Source organism: Aptenodytes forsteri, unplaced genomic scaffold, assembly GCF_000699145.1.
Source record: "Aptenodytes forsteri isolate BGI_AS27 unplaced genomic scaffold, ASM69914v1 Scaffold229, whole genome shotgun sequence".
NCBI classification, from domain to species: Eukaryota; Metazoa; Chordata; class Aves; order Sphenisciformes; family Spheniscidae; genus Aptenodytes; species Aptenodytes forsteri.
In genome coordinates this window covers 2,024,973-2,046,757 of record NW_008795863.1, presented here as the reverse complement: position 1 = coordinate 2,046,757, position 21,785 = coordinate 2,024,973, and the positions used below count along the sequence as shown (strand labels likewise).

The 21,785-nt window shown below is 37.0% G+C and overlaps 1 protein-coding gene across 1 annotated transcript in view; it reads left to right on the top strand.

Annotated features, from left to right (window-relative positions):
* The window catches only part of CEP192 (centrosomal protein 192), a 78,832-nt gene that overhangs the window by 51,321 nt on the left and 5,726 nt on the right, over positions 1 to 21,785 (top strand). The window contains exons 32-41 of the mRNA XM_009284087.2: positions 3,990 to 4,131; positions 6,433 to 6,605; positions 6,955 to 7,078; positions 10,279 to 10,384; positions 11,711 to 11,915; positions 13,711 to 13,790; positions 14,701 to 14,796; positions 16,351 to 16,470; positions 20,313 to 20,434; positions 21,347 to 21,470. Of these exons, the coding sequence (XP_009282362.1) occupies positions 3,990 to 4,131; positions 6,433 to 6,605; positions 6,955 to 7,078; positions 10,279 to 10,384; positions 11,711 to 11,915; positions 13,711 to 13,790; positions 14,701 to 14,796; positions 16,351 to 16,470; positions 20,313 to 20,434; positions 21,347 to 21,470 (1,292 nt within the window). The remainder of the gene's footprint in view (positions 1 to 3,989; positions 4,132 to 6,432; positions 6,606 to 6,954; positions 7,079 to 10,278; positions 10,385 to 11,710; positions 11,916 to 13,710; positions 13,791 to 14,700; positions 14,797 to 16,350; positions 16,471 to 20,312; positions 20,435 to 21,346; positions 21,471 to 21,785) is intronic.

The window sequence follows — 21,785 nt, the reverse complement described above, 5'->3', positions numbered from 1 at the left end:
GAGGCCACGCTGGATCAGGTTTGCTGGCAGGACTTGTGACCCTGTGGGGGACCCAATCTGGAGCAGTCTGTTCCTGAAGGACTGCACCCCGTGGAAGGGACCCACGCTGGAGCAGTTTGTGAAGAACTGTAGCCCGTGGGAAGGACTCACGTTGGAGAAGTTCGTGGAGGGCTGTCTCCCGTGGGAGGGACCCCACGCTGGAGCAGGGGAAGAGTGTGAGGAGGAAAGAGCGGCAGAGATGTGTGATGCACTGACTGCAACCCCCATTCCCCATCCCCCTGCCCCACTGGTGGGGAAGAGGTAGAGAAAATCAGGAGTGAAGTTAAGCCTGGGAAGAAGGGAGAGGTGGGGGGAAGGTGTTTTAAGATTCAGATTTAATTTCTCATTATCCAACTCTGATTTGATTGGTAATAAATTAAATTAATTTTCCCCAATTTGAGTCTTTTTTGCCTGTGACAGTAATTACTGAGTGATCTCTCCCTGTCCTTATCTCGACCCACGAGCCTTTCATTATATTTCTCTCTCCCCTGTCCAGCTGAGGAGGGGAGTGATAGAGCGGCTTTGGTGGGCATCTGGCATCCAGCCAGGGTCAACCCAACACAACGGAACTTGCTTTCTTTCATTCAATACCTGTCTATTTAAACAATTTACTGTACTTTTCTCCTAGCAAAATGAAACCCCAGTCTATGAATGTTACAGCATTAAAAATGCTCAGTTTATTTGGAGAATATTTGCCTTATTGTTAATAGAGAGATTCAGTTTCTCATACACAGATATATCTTATATTTGAAAATTGAGCGGCACACAAGTTTGCTGACATTAAAATATATAATTCCCTTCCAAAGTTAAATAACTTCCTATTTTTTTTGTAGTTGTGTAAGGAAGCAATTTATTAAAAAAGAATGCAGTATATTGTGAAGGTGTCCTTAAAAAAAAAAAACCCAACACCCCCTGCCCCCAAACCACCGAAATACCAAATAAACCAACACTACCCGCCCCCACCTAACTGTTCAATCCCATAAGTGTCATGAACAATTTTACTGTCAAACGCTATTTCTTGAGCTAGTTATATTCACATATGAAAGATTTTACTGTTCTAAGGCTACTACACCTGAATAAATGTTGTAGACCGCTTCTTTCCCTATCTTTCCCTGTAGATTGTATGTTATCTTTACTTGGAAGAATAAAGATTGTTGATCGTTCATCTTGGTTGAGGTGAAATCCTAGTGAAGATAAGATACTTTGATTCTGGAGTATGCTCTGAAGTTGTTAAGCCAGTGTTAGAGCCTAGACATCCTTGATTATCTCTTATTGCCTTATTGCTAGAGTTTTGCTAATGGTAGCTTTTTTTTTTTCCCCTGTAGAAAACAAGGCTACCTCTTGCATCTTAATGTTTTTCTGTCTCTTTTTGAGAGCATACTTTCCTGAATTTGTGAAATATAGCTTATTGTTTCCTATTTGGTCACAATTGTTTTATTTACTCAAACTTATTTATCTTGGACATAAAAGATCCTTGCCCTCTTATGTACTACTTTCTGTACTCAATCAATAAATTTGAGGTGAAGACCATTATTACAAAAAAGCTAGGAGACAGATTTGTATAACACTGCAAATATGCCTTCAAGGAGGGGTGCTGGAAGAGTAGCTCTTAGAAAAGTAAATTAGGTTATTCTTACTCGTTTTAACAATGATACAAACTTCAAGCCCTTCCTTACCCTCTTGTCACCCAGTGATGTCCAGTGTGAATAGTACAATCTTATTTTACACAGATCAGTGTTCACTGACTTTTCAGTGGGAATATCCACAGGTTTTTTTGTTACATGTTCTCGTAAGTCAAATACTTCGCAGGAACTAACAGTAGTACCTAGAATTAAGAAATCTGATTTTTTATTTTTTTTCTTGTTTCGTGTAAGATGCTATCTTTTAGGTGAAAAGTAAGTTATTTTTTCAACATCTAAATGTTTTTTTTTACTTTTTGGCCTTTTAAACGAAAGACTGCTAGAGAGATGATGCTGAAAAAAAGCTCAAAGAATAGAATGTCTTGGCTATAAGGATTGCTTTTCATGTAAAGTTGGATCCCTAGAGTGTTTTGGTCTCCATTCCTCATTGCCTTAATCCACAGAGGTATTTGAAAAAACTATTAAGAAATGACATACTAACGTTAGTGTTTGACATAGTGTGGTGACAGTTTTTCACCAATTTGCTCACTTGATGCATCAGTGTGTTATGGTCCAGGGGCCAGCAGCTGGGGGGATCCACGTTGTACGTGTGTATGTTCCCAGTAATGAGCCTTCATCCTGATCAGCCAGAGAGGGGAACAGGATGAGGCCATTGGTGCTGTTTGTGTTTGCGTGAGTGCTGAGTGTTTCTGTCTGTGTGGCTGGCTCTGTGTGTGCGTATATGTGTGGGGTGCGTGGGGGTGCTTCCTGGGAGCACACGCTCAGCCTTGCTTCTGGTTGGACCTGTGGCAGCCCTCACCTCTATCAGGCTACCAGATGCAGTTACTCCCTAACACTAATGTGGTTTGCTGCACTAATCGAACATCTTTTACATACTGAATATGTTTCTAATTGCTAAGGTATGCTTCAGTTACTAGCTGAACAGAGACAGTGGTTGTTGATATTTAACATCTAGCAACTTTTTATTCTAAAGCAGTCTGAAACGTTTTGTGACTTCTGTACTTGGGTCGTCAAAAGGAATTTGGTTTCCAATGCATATTAGCATCTTGTCTGCCTGTGGATGTATTGTTAAAGAGGAGGGAAGGAATTCTGATCAAATATTCTTCACAAGATCCTCTTGTGCATTTCTAGGTATCATATGATGTACTTCACTGTATTTTATAAGATCAGCCTTTGTATAAAATGGTTTCTGTCTGTTGTGATTGTGAAGATGGCACCGTCATGCTGTTTGCATGCAGTGATTTGGGTCTGACACTTGGGTCTGGAATTGTGTGCACTGTGGCCTTGGCATTCAAAGTTATCTTAATGATATCATAAACTGGCCATTTCGATATTTTTAAGTTGGTGAAAATGAGATAGGTGGTAAGAGTTAAATATTTTAATGGGATATTTGAAAATCGGAATTTCCTGAACTGAATGGAATTCATTTGGGGGATGGGGGAGGGAATAAAAGAAACTTAGAGTAGAAATAATGGTCATCTTAAAGAGAACACATTTCCATACTCAATTTTTTAATAGATATGACAGAAGAAATAAATTATTTCTTCCAGAAAACACATTCTGCTAGACTTCCTTTTGCAAAACTTAGCTTTGTTAACAAGTTTCTCATGGCATGTAGATTCTAACTAAAAACCACTGCTACAACAGATGCTGCTCTGTCTTATCTGTAGCTGAGTTGTAGAAGCTATATACAAATAATAATTGTCCCTGGTATCTACTACACAGCAAATGAAATAATGGTTGGATCAAATGTATCCTGTGTGAGAAGTGTTCACTTCTTCATGCTGTCTATTCAACATGAAATGGCTCAAAGCAAAGGAGAAAACTTTGACTTATTAAACATTTTGATGAAACAGTTTATTTTTAAATCATACTCTTACATTCCTGGTATAATGAATTAAATAATGAAGTGTTAGATTGACTAGACTGAGTAATTGAAAAACAACTTTTCTCAAGTTGAATCTCTTCCTGTGAAGCCTTAGGTATGTATTAGTCTTATTTGTCAGGGTAAAAAAAGTAAAACTTAACTTTAATTTGGCATAGAATCAGATTAGTGTGTACTATTTCTATAAAGGTGGAAAATATCTATCTTAAATTAAAATTTGGTGTGTATTTAGATTTTTGTTACATCTCACGTTAATGTTGATTTACGCCTGATAACTGAACTTGTAGTAAGTAATTTATTGAATCATCTAGGATATCTTAGCCAACAGATTATTAACTAGATCTATATCCTATATCTCTGTTGTATAATTTCTGAGTATTATAGATCTGTTCTTACTAGAATTGCTCTATTACTCTCATTTTTAGTATGCGATATCCCACGGGGGACAAATGATATCCATCTTTTCTATGCAAATATGCGAAAGGTTATCCTTTCTGTGGTTGGATATTCCACTTTTGATCAGGATGGATTTCAGCAGTCTCCTGGACGTCATTTGGAATCGGACAGGTAATGTAACTATAAGGCTACCTGTCAAATAAGGCCTAACTGAAGTGCATCTCCTTTCATTGAAAATTTTAATGTTAGTGATGAAAATTGACTTGATTTACAAGTGAAAGAGCTGGCTCTAATGAGAATGACTCCAGTGAGTATCTAGGTGGCTCCTCTCACTTTTTCTCTATATAGTCTGTTTAAACTGTTATGATAACTTTTAAACTATTCCCTCAACTGACACCATTAACTCTATCTGCAACTTCCTATTCTTCATCTGAAGAAACTGTTTTTTTTTTTGTTGCATAGGCATTTCCAAAGTGCATTTGTTGTTGTAGTCCTAATAGGACTATAACCACTTCATTCCTTGTAATGTATTTTTGGTGTCTGGGATGGCAAGAGAGACATCTTAGGAAGACTTAGCGGCCTTTTCCTTGTCCAGCCCACGTGCCAGCCTTTCAATGTAGTGTGTACTATACTCATGAAAAGAATGATCAGTGCTGAGGCTACCCCCACCCCTGTCACTCTTCTGAATGAAGTGGTCCGTTACTGGGAGGATTTCTTTGGAGGAGGCAGAGACCTGGTCTTAAAACGGACCTGTCACTTTTATTTAGACAGGTTGCTGTAGCATTTGGAGCCCTGAAAAGGGAAAGAAATGTCCAAACCCTATACAAGTCCTACTTAATAAGATAGCGTAGCATAAAAACAAATTAAAGATGGGTTAACTTTAACGCTATAAGGAATATATTTGCATAGGTTGTTTCTTGAGTCTTCGTGTTTTTTCTTCTCAAGATCCTGTTACATAGGTGAAGAAGGGGTCCTACCTAGTCCTGTTGTGTTAACATCTACATGTGTAGATGTTGTCTTGGAATTCCTTGTACCTGTTGAACTCCAGATGCTGAACACTTTGGGACACTTGACAGATTTGTCGGCTGGCAAGGTGTTAGGCATAGTGGGATTGCGAAGCTAGAGGTTGGAAACAAATATCTGCAGCAGCAAGCAGGACATTTCTCTTATTTGGTGGTTGTTGTTTGTTTTTTCCAATCGATACCCTTATCAGTTCTTCTAGACTTTAATTTATTCCCTGGCTAAGCATCATGAGGATCTTCATTTTCTGAGTAGACTGTAATTCTTGGAAGAGATCTGAGCATGTTAACTACTAATCTGACTGTTAGGAAATTCCATGTCAAGGAATTATGTGAATCAGTTGCCTTCCTGGTTCCATAGCTATCTTAAGGGATGAATTCTCACAGTTATTAGTTCAGCTGTCCTGAACTGAGTCAGGATTCTCAGAAGCCTTAAAAGTAGGAGTAGAAATAATAGGAAGAAGAGCTGTATGTTTGCACAACGTTGTATGGAGCAAAAGTTACCTATTTTTTCTTTAATTGTTGATTTCTGCTTTTATTTTAGTATTTAAAATCAAACTTGTTGTGAGTTAAGCTTTTAACTTAAGAAAACATGCTGAATCCTAAAATAACAACTTCCTAGCTTTCATATATGAGCTTATCTGCCATGTATTTTGCAAGCAAAGGTGTGAAATGCTAGGCTATGAAGATGATGAAGGGATTGGAGCATCTGTCTTGCAAGGAGAGACTAAGAGCTGGGTTTGAAGGCTTGAGCAGGGGGAGGATCTTATCGATGTGTATAAATACCTGATAGGGAAGTAGAGAAGAGGAAGGCAGAGTCTTCCCAGTGGTGTCCAGTGACAGGACAAGAGACAATGGACACAAACTGAAATGCAAGAAACTAAATTTAAACATGAGAAAAAAACTTTTTTTTTTTTTTCTGGTGAGGGTGGTCAGAAACTGGAACAGGTTGCCCAGAGAGGCTGTAAAGTCTTCATCTGTGGAGAAATTCAAAACCTGACTGGACAGTGTCCAGAATAACCTGCTGTAGCTGACCCTGCTTTGAGCAGGGGTGTTGCACTAGGTGATCTCCAGAGGTCCCTCCTGACCTCCAGCATTCTGTGAAACACAACTTGCATTGCCTTATTTCTCTCTGCAGTACTTTCTTAATCTGAATAAAATATGTATAGAGAAAGCATATTGCTTTATTATCACCTGAAGATAATTATTTATTTTAATACCTTCCATTCTAAATGGTACCTTCCACTTCTAAACATTCTGTGAAAAAGCTGTGTCATGATATAGCTGCTGAATTAATTTTTTCAAAATAATGGAGAATTGAATTAAATTGAAGGCCCATGTAAAGAACACTGCATTTCAGTATTAAATTTTGAGAAATACTAAAAGTAGGCTATTATAATTACTCATAAGTTATTTTTATTACTATTTTTGCTTAATGCAATCTTATTTTCAGATTTGAGAACGCTGTCAGACATATCAATGCAACTTTGGATGTTCTTCCTGTTAAAGGACCTCAGGGTCCTCCAGTACCTGTAAAAACTGATGACCTGGTTCAGAATAAATCAGATGCTCAACAGACTTGGGCTGTTAAACCTGAGTACTTGACTTTGATGTCTCCTTCTATTAGTGAGTATTTCTTGAAGTTAATAAAATAACCATTCTAGTATTAAAATAACTGTACTGTATACTGTGTTTGTAATTATATTGTGATTGTAAATGTGGCTTGGCAAATAATATTGCTGCAGTAGTTTTACATCTAAACAGTAAACTTGGTTTGAACACAATTTCGGTTAAATTGTCAGAGGTAGTGTGCCCCGTGTGTGTAGATATAATATGCCCTGCATGCTTAATGAAGGTTTTAAAGCATTGTGAAGGTAAAAATAGGGCAGAAAATGCTTTATCTTAATTGGTGCATCTCTGAATGTTGGGCACTTCTGTGAATTTTTGTACATATTAGCTTTTTTTAATATTACAGGTGGAACAGCGGATACTGGACATGTACAAATTGTCAACAATTCTAATAGGATGTTGGCATTTGAGCTTTCATGGCCAGCTCACTGCCTTACTATAACCCCACAGCATGGAGTTATTGAACCAGAGTAAGTTTCTTTTCACGTGTGAAAGTGTGGTGAGGTTTTGGAGGAATTTATTTTTAGTTAGTTTAGGAATTTAGTTAATTTAGGAATTGTAGTTAGTTTTTAGGAGTTTATTTTAGTTTGTTTAGACTATACCCTGGAACTAGCTATTTTAGTTAGGGTATAGTCTTTTTGTCAGCTAACACACAAATCTAGCTTTTATATTTTAGGACCTTATCCTTTTGTAGTTCTGTATAGAGGGAATGTTCTTCTGTCACCTACAAAGTTAGCTGGAGGCCAAGAATTTTCTGTGCCTGGAAATACTATTATTATTGCATAATTTTCCAGGAGCTGGATGGTCAACAAAGCTGAAGCTTTTAAAAATTTCCTTTCACAATAGTTTTTTGTTTAAAAATGACCTGTGTGTTTAAAAACAAAAAGGACTTCTCCCCTGCCCCCCACAACAAACAAACAAAACCAAAAATAACAGTTCTTACAGAATGCTTCTCTTCTGGGGACTTAGCATTTTCTTTTGCAAATGTGCTGATATTCATCAGAAGTTGATTGTGGTTTTTTGGTTTTTTTTTGTATTCTGACAAAACTGTTTTTTGCCACTCAACCTTTGGCTTCTCAATACCTGTAGGTATGAAAAGAATTACAAGCCAGTGTCAGGTCACCTGTCTTAATTAGCAGTATTTTGGAACAGTAGTCTTAATATCACTGCATGTGTGTGTGAGACTTCTCACAAATGTCAGTGAAATCTTTCACAATAAAATGCTTGAAAGTTCTGACCAGCTCTTACTTCTAAATTTATGGTTTTTTTACGGTCAGTTCAGAAAGGCTTTTAAGACGCTGTTATTTAAGTATTCTCATCTTCCAAAAAAAAAAAGTCTCATGTTCCACAAAAAAATAGGTTTTGCTTTGAGTTTTATTTAAGTAGTTTCTTTAACTTTGTAGATGTTTGCCTGAACAGGTACTTTCTTTTCAGTCCTGCATCACTGTGCAAGTTGATACATTTAAACACTTAACTCCATGTTCATGTGTATGTAAATTCTTGGATATACTGCTGGGGAATTTTCATCACGAGTGAGAACAAAATAAAGAGGATTCTCTGGAAGGGCTAGGATATCTGCCACTCCTTGCAGATTCAGTGCCAAGAACAGTGGTTTCAAAAAGAGATAACAATGAACAACTTTCCAGTAGCTGTGAAAGTAAGGACATCTCGAGTGTCTCATACCCTAGACTCAGGACTGTCTGTGGAATGATTTCTTAAAAAGAGGGAATTGAAGGCCTTCTGCAAGCAATTTCCTTGCACTGCATAATTTTAAGATGTGTTCCCTTCACTGGAAAACAATGAGCTGAAACGTCACATGTTGGATCCAAGTAAGTAGTCTGGATCGAGAACAGAGGCCTGCAAGTAGGAAACAGACCCGTGAGAACAGCTGACTTAAGCACAGCAAGGAGCGCTTGCCCAGTTTTCTACTTTTCATGACCATCTCCCTGCAGTGCCAAGAGCAGTCATCCTGTCGGGACAGGAGCCAGCCAGAATCTTTCGTACTATGCACTGCGATGGCTGGAGCTGACAGAATTCTTGAACTGATTTAGGCCAGGAAAAAAGAAGGTCTGATTTCTCAGTGATGGTGAAAGAAGGTCCTAAGATCAAGGACTGTGTCATGCTAGAGCAAGCAGAGCACTCCCGGTTTCATTTTGACTAGACCCCTTAAGTTCCATGGAATGAGCTAAAGGCAACCTCTAACCTGCCTGAATGTGGAATAATAAAGTCCTGAGTCCCTACTGAATTTGGTAGAATTCCAAGAGATTTTCTCGTGGAGGTGAATTGAAACTAGCCTCTGGCATGTTGCTGTGCCTCAGTGTTGGGAGTATTGGTAAGCGCTGTGAAAGGAATTGCACTTTTGGAGCAGGGACTGTTGGAATCTCCAAAGGCTGCAAGAGCCACCTTTGGAAAGCGTTTCTTCCCTAGGCTCTGCTCCTTTCCGTGGTAATGAAAGTACTGAGAGATAGTGTCTTTAGGTTGAATATGACTCTTCTGAGAGACACGTGGTTTGTGACCCCATGCAAGTTGGATTTGCATGAGAAGTTTGCAGTAAATGTCAAAGACAAGCTGGTAGGAGCAAAGACAGTAGAATGGTTTGTGATAACAGATACTGTGTGTACTTAGTAAATCATACTCTCATGAATGCAGCTCGTACATGAGAGAGAGAACCATGAGTGAAAAGATTCTGAAAACTGCTGAGATTCAAAAAACCCCCGCAATTCTTTAAGGAAATATCAATATCCTGATTTAATATTTTAAGGCCATTAACATCTGTTAGTTGAAGATTGTAGAGATGGTCATTTTGTGACAAGGATTATGGAACTGACTTTCCTATGGGGACTGATCTTGTTCCTACACTAAACTTTTCAAATGCAAAGTGCTGTGCTAATGACCTGTTAAGCTAATTCTTCAGGTGTAGCTTGAGTACTTTTGCTAACATACAACCAATGACCTTTACATCAGTGATTTTGTACTCATTTTTTAAATACTTCAGTACTTTCTCCCCTCCTTTATTCCTCCTTTATTTAAATGTCTTTAGTATAGAATATGGAACATTGCAAATCAGAATTTATGTTCTCGCTGGTCAAATTACTGTGTGATGCCATAACTGCTTCGAGTGAGTTTAGACTCTTCAGTGTCCCCTAGTCTAAATAACTATAGAAAGCACTGATAACATTGAAAGACTTTTCTTTTTTCCCAAGATCAATTCTGCATGGGAGGAAGGAAAGCAAGCTGCTTTTCTAAAACTAGAATTAGTTTAAAAGATTCTTGAAATGCAATTTGTGTGCGGTATACTTTGTTTGAACAGTACAATTCCCTTGTTGACTAGTATTGAAGCTTATTTTTTCCTGAAACATGTAGTTATATGTCTGATTTACATGGCCTGACCGGTTGTATATGTTAACAACAGGTAAGACTTACTTTTTCCCTATGACCCCTTATACAATCATCAATGACAAGTTTATTAAATGTGTTAGTGTTAAGTTTCTGACTACTAAAGCTTGATAATGTATTGGATATCTGAATACCTTAAATTTAACTATCTCTAGATGATCTTCGCTTACCTGCTATCTTAAAAGTACATCTCTTCTTTGGGGGAGCTAGTGAGATCTGTGGTAGATAATCATTCTAATGTGAGGATCATGCTAATTTTTTTTTCTTTTATTAGGAGCAGTACACTAATTCTGGTGAGTCCTAATCCATCACTTGCCACAAAGCTTTCATTAATTCCTTGGAGTGGCCTAATCTATATCCATTGTGATAACGGACAAAAGGTATGTGGCTTACTTGAGAGTTGAGATTGCAACTGTTTATTTTACTTTGCTGGATAAGGTCTAGTAACATTGCTAAAACTTTTCAGGTATGAGACAGCAGTTCTGTCAACTTCCATTATTCTCTCTAATTTGTAAAGTTCTCCTTTATCTTTAAAAAAAAAAAAAAAAAAAGTAGTTGAGATGCTGTTCTGCAAACTGAGATTCTTAGTTCATTCCTCTCTGAAGAAAAAATACTATGATGTGAACACTTAGACTGAATTGCCAACTGTACACCCACCACTGCTTTACGCATAATTTTCTAAAATGCTAAATATATATATGTACACATGCATATATAAAAGTAGTCTATGTAATATTTTAAAAGAAGTTAAAGGAGGTTATTGGACAAGTCACCATAGCTCCTTTTGAGCTCCCTTAGGGTAAACTTAACCTTCTGGCCAACAAGTCTGTGATAAAGAATGTCTAGAACAGGTTCTTGCTCTTCATGCATTTTAATCCAAGACTTTTCCCTGATTAAATTAAGGTATATGAATAAAATTTATGAAGCCAACAGTTTCTGTATGTATTTTGGGTTAATTGTAACATTGCATGAAGAGAGAAGTAAAAGACACTGAAAGGATAAAATGGCATATCTACTTTCCTTCTTGATGGAGGAAGGTGATACAGAATTGGAAACTGTCTTAAAAAAACCCCCAAACAAACGGAGGTTGTTGAAAAGAGTGAGTTGAGAAGGAAATGGAGACTGTGCACATATTTAACTATGTTATGTTCTACAATATGAGAAAAGGATTTAAGAGAAGAAACCTACTAAGACAAAAGTAGAGAATGTAGCAAAACCAATCAAATTGTAAGAGATCTGGTAGCTGATAATGCTTTTGCCATTTCTTTGCTACCTATCCAATTAAGCAAAAAGTATGCTAAGATTTTACTAGCATTAACTGAAGTTTTTTAGAAGTGCTAGTTATGTAGCAGAAGTGAACACAAAGCTCGTTCTGTGAGGCAGCCCTGTTCCCATTCTCTGCAAGCAGAGAATATTGTAGGAGTTGTCAATTAGTTGTCAATTTAACTAGATTAAATTTATTTCTATTTAATTAAAATGTCTAGATAGCAAATTTCCAGTAAATTTTCCTGTTCTCCTAAATTAAACTTGTCCTAAAATCTTTGAACTTTGTGAACTGAAGTTAGAGAATACCTGGTGATTTAATGTATGAGACTCTTTCTCTGTTGGAACATAAAGCTGAAAGGAAATAGAGCTAAATAGTTTGACTTGTTAATATATCAATGTTCACTATCTAAATCTTTCTTTTTCTCCGAATTGTGCAAAAGTTTATTAAAGTGCAAATTCGAGAGGCAGTCGCACAGAGTGTGTCTGGAGCAGACTTTCCATCTAGAAGACGTGATATATTTACTCCACAGTCTGAAAGTCCTACTGTTCACGTGGCAAAGCCTCTCTCAGTGCTCCCTCTAACAAAAATGGAAATAAAGAACAGAACCATTGTTTTTCCTAAAACAAGACCTGGCCAAAGCTCAGGTAATATTGCTTACTTAGTAAATGCAACATCTGTAGTATCTTGTGTTCAGAGGTCTTGTTTACTGTATTGCATGTTTGGGAACTTGAATGCCTTGACTTTGTTTTTGTTCTTTTAGCCTGATAAGTGCAATTGACCAGTTCCCCTCTTCTGATTGTAGTTTGAAATGTTACTCCTTGTGATGGAACTTTTTTCAGAAGTCTTTTTTGTTTGTTTTGCTTGGTTGGTTTTTTTTTCTTTCTTCTTATGCAGTATAGCCACACTTTTTCCCACAGATAGGTTTGCATACAGACAGGTAAGTTGCCAATTTTTTAAGCAACTATGATGAATGCAACCATACTGTGCCTGGGTGAAGAGGGCACTGAGGTTACTGTGTTTTGTTGATGTTCTTTTGGGTCAATGCACTTCTGCAGTAGACTCATTCTGCTCATCTGTGTAGATGTCCCTAAGATGTGAGATAAATCCATCTGCGTGTAGCAGAGAAATAAATATTCTACATAGTAGTTACAATGTTACATGTAGTTCTGACATAGAAATGTCAGCTATGAGTCTGGCTATCCTTGTCTTGTACTTAATGATTGAGGAGGACACTGCTGATAATGGAGTCTCAAATCCTCAGTCTGTGCTTCTGATGCCGGTAATACTTAAAATTCTCCAAATTACTGTATGAAACTGTCATTCTGTTATCTAGATACCAGATTTTTTGGTAGTGCTTAGTTTTCTTTTCTAGGTAATGAGATTTTTTTTAATGATTCACTGATGCTACATATTTATTTAACAGACTAGAACTTTCAAGGCTTAATTTCTCAATTATATCTGGGTTTTTTTGCCACCCTTACAAAAGAGGAGTATAATATAATACTCCTTTCCTATTTTTATAAATGTCCCATATAATATATATGTAGCTAAACTTCCTGAAGTGCTACTCTAGACCGAGATGATCTCACAAATGTCCTGTTGATTCTTGGCAAGAGGCACATTTCAAGGTGTGAAATATGCTTATGGATACTGTCAAAGTTGGGATTTTCTGATAATGTCAGTATTTTCTCTCCTTTCTGCAAGTCAAGCATAAGCTTTTCTATTGAGGTTTCATTTTTTTATATAGATATATACACACACATAATATACATTATATATGTGTGTGTATATATATTTATGCTGAGTAACAAATCCGTACTAGGATGAGAACAGTTTTTATTTGATGCAACTTTATTTGATTGGTCCCAAACTAGAATACTGTCAGTGTTTTTCCCTGAACAGTCAAATAATATCTTGGGAGGGAGTTGGGTATCTTGTGGGTTTTTCTGGTATTTTTTTGTATACTGATATGTGAAGGTATCTGCCAAAAAATCTGAATGCAATAAACTGAGACAGATGGAGGTTACGTAGATCTTTCTGCTATTTGTCATGTTCTGGATTTATAAGAAGCTAACTTCCTACTATGAGCAATACATTCACATAGTATTCTTTGCTATGCTTCAGGTTCTTTTAGAGGATTACCTATTATTGTTTTAGGGTTATTGGGGTGAGATTTAGGTCTCACTTTGTTTCTTGTAAGCATCTTTAATATGATTCTTCACTAGAAGACTTTACTTCCAAACTTTTGTGTAAGCTTTCAAGAATTTTATGACAGTGTGCTTTGTTTGAGTCTGCTCTTGAAGTTGGCATCATGAGAACTGTTTCCATTAAACTTCTGTGTGTCTTGAAACATAGTTTCTGTTTAAACTCTTTCCACTAAAGATAGTTGAGCACTGGAACAAAGGCATTTAATGTATTAGTCTGATATTTCTCTTTTAGAGAGTTACCTGGAAATGGAGAATAAAGGGGATGAAAATGTGAAGTGGCATTTGTCATCTTTTGCACCACCCTATGTTAAAGTGAGTGAATGCTTGCATTGGTAGTTTTATGCAAATATCTTGGTTTTTTTCCCCTTCTCTCTTCCTGCTGCTCTCTCTTTTTCCCTCCATACCCTCAAGAAAGAATATATATTTGAGCATGAACTCAGTTACAAAGTTTCTTTTTGCTTCTGTCCATATCAGGGAAATGTTTTACTCCTTCCCCTCCCCCCCCCCCCCATCTCTAATGTGCTCCCTGACTGTGAATCAGTGCTCTGTGGGACAATTTTTGGTTCACTTACTGGCTTATAGAGTTTGCTTGTGCTTATCCAGTATCATTGTCCAGACTGCATTAAGTAGTCAAGCATACATGAAAGATGTGTGTCCCTTTTGGCTCCAGAAAGTTAGACTTGCCTTGTTTTGAGACTTGTGCTGCTGGAATTACGCTGTACATGGTATCTCTTGGAGGTAATTTGAGTTAGGTCAAGGATATTTGAATTACACTGCTGTCACCTGTGCAATTACTGTAGCTGTACCATTGGTATTTGTAAATGCTTCCCTATTTTTTTGATAGTCTGAAATGCTGTGATGGTCACTTGGATTTTATGCTAGAATTATTATGGTCTGTTGTCATGAAATGATGAAAAATGGTTATGTAGCACTCTTCGCTGTAGCCCAGAAGACTGAGTATGCCATGTTCCAACCAGTGCACCACCTCTAAACTGGAAGTCAGTAGTCATGGTGACTGCATAGATGTTGTAGTAGTTTTAGTCTTTATTTGCTTTCGGGGAGTCAATATTATTTGTTCACTTGAAAGCAGCTTGATTGGGTGTATTTTCTTCAGTCCTTTGCAAGGATGGTGTGTGGGTGGGTGTATTGTGTGGTGTTTTGTTGTTTGGTGGGTTGTTTTTTTTTTTCTCCTTCTGAATCTGACTCATAACTTTATTTGCAGGATGTGGATGGAACTGGTTGTGTTTATAGGGTCACTTACTCCGCTTTCAGATGTTCCCGTGTTTCTGGTACTCTTGAAGCTCATGGAGATGAGAAGGTAAATTGACAGTTACACTAATATGCTTGAAATATTTATATCTCAGTTGTATAATAGGAACTTACATGAGAAATTCTCTGAAATAACAGTTGAATTTTTGAAGCTGGTCATACTTTATCTGATAATGATAAAATGTTGGCCTTCCAAAATCTGGGTTCTGGGGTGTATCAGGTAGTCAGTATCTACTTAACACAGCTGTTACAATGTCAGCTGAGTTAATTCTGAGAATTCATACAATCTGTAGTTTGACTTTAACATGGTGGCATTTTTGTGTTTTGTTTTTTTCTTTTAGATAAATTATTCTAGAACAGAAAATTGTTTTTAAATGTTTTGTAAAAATCCACAAGAAAGTCACAAATAATACTGGGTTCTTATGAAATTGGTGTGAGAACCAGTTTCCCTTCCTTAGAAGCAGTCTTGTCATACTTGTTCAGGATCAGTTGTCTGTTCCTGAAGTTAGTTTCATTTGACTTACAATTTTATCTCCTGGCCAGTAGAGGGTTTCATAACCACAATTATTAAGCACATCCAAGGACATACTGAATGGGTTTCTGTGGGGCTGTTGTCCCTCACCTTCTCCCTCAATGCTACTTCAATTCTATCTATTCATCTTCTTGAACACCTATCTTTTAATCATTATGGATTATTATGGCATTCCTTAACTACATTATTCCTGTGATGATGCAACTTGTAATCTATTTACAAGACAAAAAAACTTACTCCTGTCCAGTTTCATAGTTATTTCATAATATTGAAAAACATTATTTTAATTTAAACAATTGTCTTTGCCTTAGCAATCCTAGTTCAGGCCTATTTGAATAACATTTACGTTATTGGCATGTCAGGCTGTTGGCTGGAGCTGATAAGGTACCGTGCTATCATGATTTGCTGGTTTTTTGCAGTGGGTATGATAATATTTGGCTGTTAGATACAGTCGTAGTGATCTATTCTAATCTGCTGCTCCCCTTCTCTTTCTTCCCCTAACCTCAACTCTGAAAACAATGCAAGTTTACTCTTGAATTAACCTGGTACAGCACTATACAGAGACAAGCCTTTGTCACATAGGTGACCCTTAAGGATGATCAAATGTATAGCCTGCAAGTTGGTTTACATTTCAGGCCTTCTAGTAATTGTAGCACAGTGTGCTTACTGACTTGGAACTGGAGGAATACAGTTGTTCACAGCTTAGCTGGCAGATGAAAGAAGGTATTGCTGTCTTTCAGCTGCGCGTATTTCCCCTCCTGGTCCCCTTCTCCTCCATTTTACTAATAGAAATAATTGTGCAAGTACTTGCTGACTTTGCTTAAAGCAGGTTAGCTGAACTCAAATTTTGGTCGAGATTGCTTGCACAACCTATTTCATCAGAACTTTCTCTCTTGTGGGCAAAAGAGGATGAGCTGTATTGTTTTGTGCAAGATCATCTGTGTGTGGAATGTATGTTCTGTAGTGTATAAATTTTGTGCTGGCTTAACTGTAACTTTGTGTAGGTAAAATTGTGAAGACGTATAGATTATTTTAATAAGCTTCTGCAAAATTTTTCTCTTGTTTTGGTAGGTTGCTGTAATCTTTTTACCTAGAGATAAAGGGGATTATTCCCAGTTCTGGGACCTCGAGTGTCACCCAGTTGAAAAACCTAGTTGGAAACACAAATTAAGATTTCAGCTTTCTGGAGCAGTGAGTATATAAATGCTACAAATGCTGTCCTGAGCACAAATTTTTGATAACATCTTAATTTTAGTTTACAGTACTCTTTCTCATATGCACTGGCGTATTCTGAGGAAAAAAAACCTGCTGATATTTTTGTTGGACTATACTGTACTGTTTTTCTTATGTTACAAAAATACCTTTTTCATCTTGCTTATGTGATAATGTATTATCTTTTGCCATTTAAGATGTAAAATTTTATTTTGCTCAGGAAAAGTAGAGACAAACTTGCCTTCTGTGGGAATTGTTTCTGTAGATGCAGATTTGTTTGTATCAGACACTAAGTGGATTGGTTGTATTTTTGTAAATAAATAGCAAAGTAACTGACCTTTGCTATAATAAGTAACTTAATGCAACATTGGAGTTTTCAAATATCCGTATTGGAGATATGGATGTGTCTCTGATAGAATCTGTTTGAGTATTTTATCAGAATAACAACATAGGTGGGGGAGATTTTTGAGATTTGTACATGGAAGTGATTGGATTTGAGCTCTCCCTTGCTCCCCTATTGTTCCTCAGCTCTAACTTTATGGTGAGGCTTGGAAGGCAGGGTTTGGGAGTTAGAACAGATTTTCTGTGCTCTGTCTCTTTACCTTGCTTTTAATCCCTACCTCACCATCCATACAAGAGCAGTCTACATAGGACAGAGAATCTATTATTATTAGGAAGAATTAATTCTAATGATCAATTAAATGAGCTGAATGTGAAAAGCTTTGTACGTTCAGTATTGCATGATTGCTATATATGCTCTGCTGTCCTCTCCAGAGAGTTTGACTTGATTTTTCTAAGCAGCCCAGATAAAGATTTGGTATCTTTCTTTAGAGTACCAAATCTGTTTCTGTAGTAGGAACCTTACTTACCCTTCTTGTTGGGGTACCTTACCTTTTATTTTGTAGGGTCCTTGCTCTTCCCAGTAGTTAATTGTGTTGAAGAAGGGACTTGTTAAAAAAGTATATGTTAAATGACTTCTAATTTTGGTGTGAAGACTTGAGACCTGTATAATGTTTGGTTTGGGAGGGTTTTTTATTCAGCTTTCATCTAATTCTTTGAACATAATTTTCCTTAAAATGAGGGAAATGTCTATGTCATTTGTCTGTTTAAAGCTAGTTGAAATTGAGAGAAGATGAATTCTTTATCAGAAATCTAGAGTTTTGAAGAATTCTTTTAAAACATGACTAGTTGTCAAGAGTTGTGTATATCTTTGAGCGGCACAACTTGATATTAATGTTTTTGAACTACCATGTCAGATTTGTTCCTCTTGATTTTTTTCAAAGCTGTTAACAATTAGATCATTCCAGCATCTCTTTGTGCATATGGGAAGAAATTTGTAGAAAATACTTGAAATATGTCATGATCATTTTGAAAGATTTGAAAGGGAAATACTTTATCAACTAGGTAAGGAACTATACATTTGTTTGGAAGAGGGGTCAACACAGAACCTTTGCTTAGATTGTTACAGCTTTTCAATCAGATCCACTTTTAGTCGAGAAAAGTCAATTACAATCTGTTATGTCCTAGGGATCAAGAGTTTAGACTGTGTTACTACAACTTTGAAAAGGACTTGGATCCTGCTGGGTTTGCTGAGACAGAGAGGGTTACGGCTCTGGTTAATGTGACTTTTGATAGAATGAAGTGGGAAGATTGACTGACTGTCATTCAGAGTGACTGAGTGGTATTTATTTATAGCACCACTTCAAAAGAAATGAGAAATTTGGAAGAGCTCAGGAAAGAACTGAAAGAACAAGGTGAAGTTAGGAAAATCAGTGGCATTTACCACTTCCATTTTTTCCTGAAAAAACAATTAACTGTGACTTTGATTATGCACTGCATGTGTTTGCAGTCCCCACCACTGGAAACCATAGTCAGGAGCTCAGAAGATCATGTCTCCAAAACTGATCCCAGAGACAAAGGAGGGATTCTACCTGTGCTTTGCAGCCCCAGCCTCTCAATACTCAAACTTACTTTTTTTTCTTTTCCTGAGAAACATTCGTTAGGCTGCTATCGGGTATTGTTCTAAGATCATTGAGCTAAGAGTATCGCCATTGTGCACAGAAGTCTTGGATTGGTATTTCGGTCTAATTATTGGTCCCTTCTGGGTGAAACAGGGAACTAGCAAGAACCTGCCAGAAGGCTGAGGCAGCACCTAAGTTCTGATTGCTCCTTTCGCACATAGAAAGTTGAGGACTGCATAAAGTATCTCCGCTGTTGTTTGAAGATATTACAAATGTTAAGTGCATACCACTTTTTAATTTACATCGTTTATGTACTTTAGCTGTGTAACCATGCAACTTTTTAATGTATCACTTTGCAGCAAACTGAGCTGAACTTCTTAATACTTAGCACAAAACATACTGCTAACTAAGAATTCTGATTTGATTATTATTATCAGCAGTACAAAGCTTCATCTTCTTTGGGTATCCCAGAAATGAGAGGAGGAAAAATCTTTTTAAACTCTGTGAGCAAAATAATTCAAATTTTAAAGCTAAACAAATTTCTATGCTCCTGAGGTTGCTTTGGAACAACAGCACTCAATTGTAACCATTTGTACAGTGTTAACATACTGCTTTCATTTGAAACAGGAAAAGTCAGTATGGGCTATGGTAAAGCATGCAGTACTTCAAGATGGCCTTATAAAGACTGGGGGAACTTCTGATCATTTTCCATAATGTGCCTTATTCTCATGCAGTAAACTTGCCTTATTGATAAGTTAGAATTTGAATGATAATACTGAGGCATGACACCCACCATTTTTCACTACATGAAAAATTAAAAGCTCTTGAAACAAGACACGTACAAATCCTTTCTTGTCTTTATGTATTGGGTTCTACTGTGGTTCATGGGTTATTTGCAACTGAAAAATATTCTTTAAAATTAAGGTGTTAGTGTTTTTTTTTTTTGGCTTCTGCTATTTCTGACAGACTGATTAGCAGCTCTTTCAGTGGAAGAAATGAATGTCTAAAAGACAAGTTTGTCATAGCAGCTCTATTGAAGATGAATCTATTTTTTTACTCTCCTCTGCGTAAGGGAATCAACTGCTTGTCTAAAACGTCAGCACCATTTCAAAAATTGAGATAATGTTGTACAACCCTAAGTGTAGGAGGTTCTTTTGGTTCTTTAACTTTGTTCAAGATGTTGTGACCCAAGGGGCTCCAAACAGTATCTGGCTAGATTTGTTAAACAAGGCAGAGTTTGAAATTGGCTATTTGGCAAAGTATTCCTTTAGGGTGATCTGGTCTCCTTGCGTTAGAGTACACCGAATGGGGGTCCTGACGGTGGTAAATATTTTGGCCTAATTTCTGAATGTAACAATTACCATATAATGCATTAGCAGATTCTGTTTCTCTGGAGAGATATTTCTTTGAGAAGGATGTATTGTTCGTAATACCAAATTATTACAAAGCTTTTTGCTGTTGTGAGAATTCAAACTGTAATGATGACTTATGCCTTCTTTCTTTCTGAGCAGTTGTTCAGCTGACTGCTGTTCTTGAGGCATATGGGCAGAATATCTGCAGAGGAGTTGTTTTTTGTTTTGGCTTTTAGTAAAATCTTCGTTGCTAGCAGCCTTCTCAAGATTCCACCTGCACTGCTAGTTTGTTGTGAACTGGCTTGTAACAAATAAAGTATTCGTAAGACACAGAAGCCTGCTAAAGTATTCCTCCTAAATCATTGCTTCTGTCTCAATGATCCAGACTCTACTGTTTCTGAAAGATTATACTCTAAATAAGTCTTGGGTTGGGTAAGGGAAATGACCAATTGAATACTTAAATACTTTTGAATGCAAAGTTTAAAGGCTTCTCTGTTTTTGCTAATAGGGTACTAAAACAGAAAATGAAACTTCAATTGCGAAACCTTCTGCAAGTGCCCTCACAAAAACTGAGCTTCCAGTTATACCAGAAATGAAGGTTTACTCTGAAGCATGTACAATTAAAGCAGGGTACGTATGGACAAAACTTGAAATGAGAGAGTCTGCAACTGGGTAAAGGTGGGGGGAGCAACCCCACAACCAAAACCTTTTTTACCATTAGGACAGCTATGTGGTGGAACAGGCTGCTCAGAGAGGCTGTGCAGTCTCTGTCCTTGAAGGTTTTTGGGATCTGACTGGACAAAGTCCTGAGCAGCCTGGTCTGACCTCACAGCTGATCCTGATTGGAGCAAGAGGTTGAACTAGAGACCTCCTGAGTCTCTTCTGACCTGAATTATCCTATGATTCGATGTTAAAGAGTAAACAGCTGCAAAAAACAGACTTGCCAAACCTCTTTATGGCTTTGTATTGTTCAATCTCCCATGCTTTTTCTTTTCAGTTGGGTTTCTAAGTTGCCTAACCATGATTTGCTGTTGTAAATGAACTGGTATCAGCAGTAGAATCTTGTGTATGCTTTTTTGTATACTCCCCTTTTGGAGAGTCCATAGACCTGTAGAGTCACTTCTGGGAAGACCACTGTACTGCATGTCTTAACCTTGGTGTTCTTCAGTCTTAAGTTGATTTCCAGTTCTTTTACTATGGGATAATGTGAATATGGCAGGGGAGTAAAATGTTTTGGTTAAACATGTCATCTATGAGAAGAGTCTAGTTCTCTAGTAAAGCATATGGGGGAAAAATTCAGATTGTGAAAGTGTGTATAAGTAAATGTACGTATATTTGTGCCACAGTGATGCTTTCATTATTCTTTCTGGCTAAAATGTATTGCCTATAAAATTTAAGGTGAGAGTTGATGCCTTCAGGATCTTTCAATTTTTTCCTGATTTAGTGGCAAAAAATACACGTGTTATCTTGAAATATGCAATCAATATATCCAGACCATATAAGTAGGAAATCTTAATATCTTAAATCCCTTTTTCAAATCAGACAAAATGAGATAACTCGAGGGGTATATGCACCAGAAGACCTGTACGCTTTTCCTCCAACTAGAGTTGGTGAATCCTGCACATTAAAGGTCAACTTGCGGAATAATTCCTTTACAACACACTTGGTAAGTTTGACAGACTTTATTTTAAATACATCTTCATAAGTACTTCCAACAGTTCAACTGCACTGTTTTTTTACTCTTGACAGAAGATTGTGATAGTACAAGTCTTAGTTTGTTAGTTTCAAAAGTCAATATTATATCTGAAGAATTTTACTCTCCGGCAATTTTTCTCTTTTCTTCTGACTGAATCACTGAGTGTATTTGTAATATATTTGCAACTGAAAAAATAATAGATTATAGTCTGCATACATTTGTTATTATCCTGATTTATTTATTTTATTTTTTAACTTCATTAAAATATTGAGATATGAATTTTTC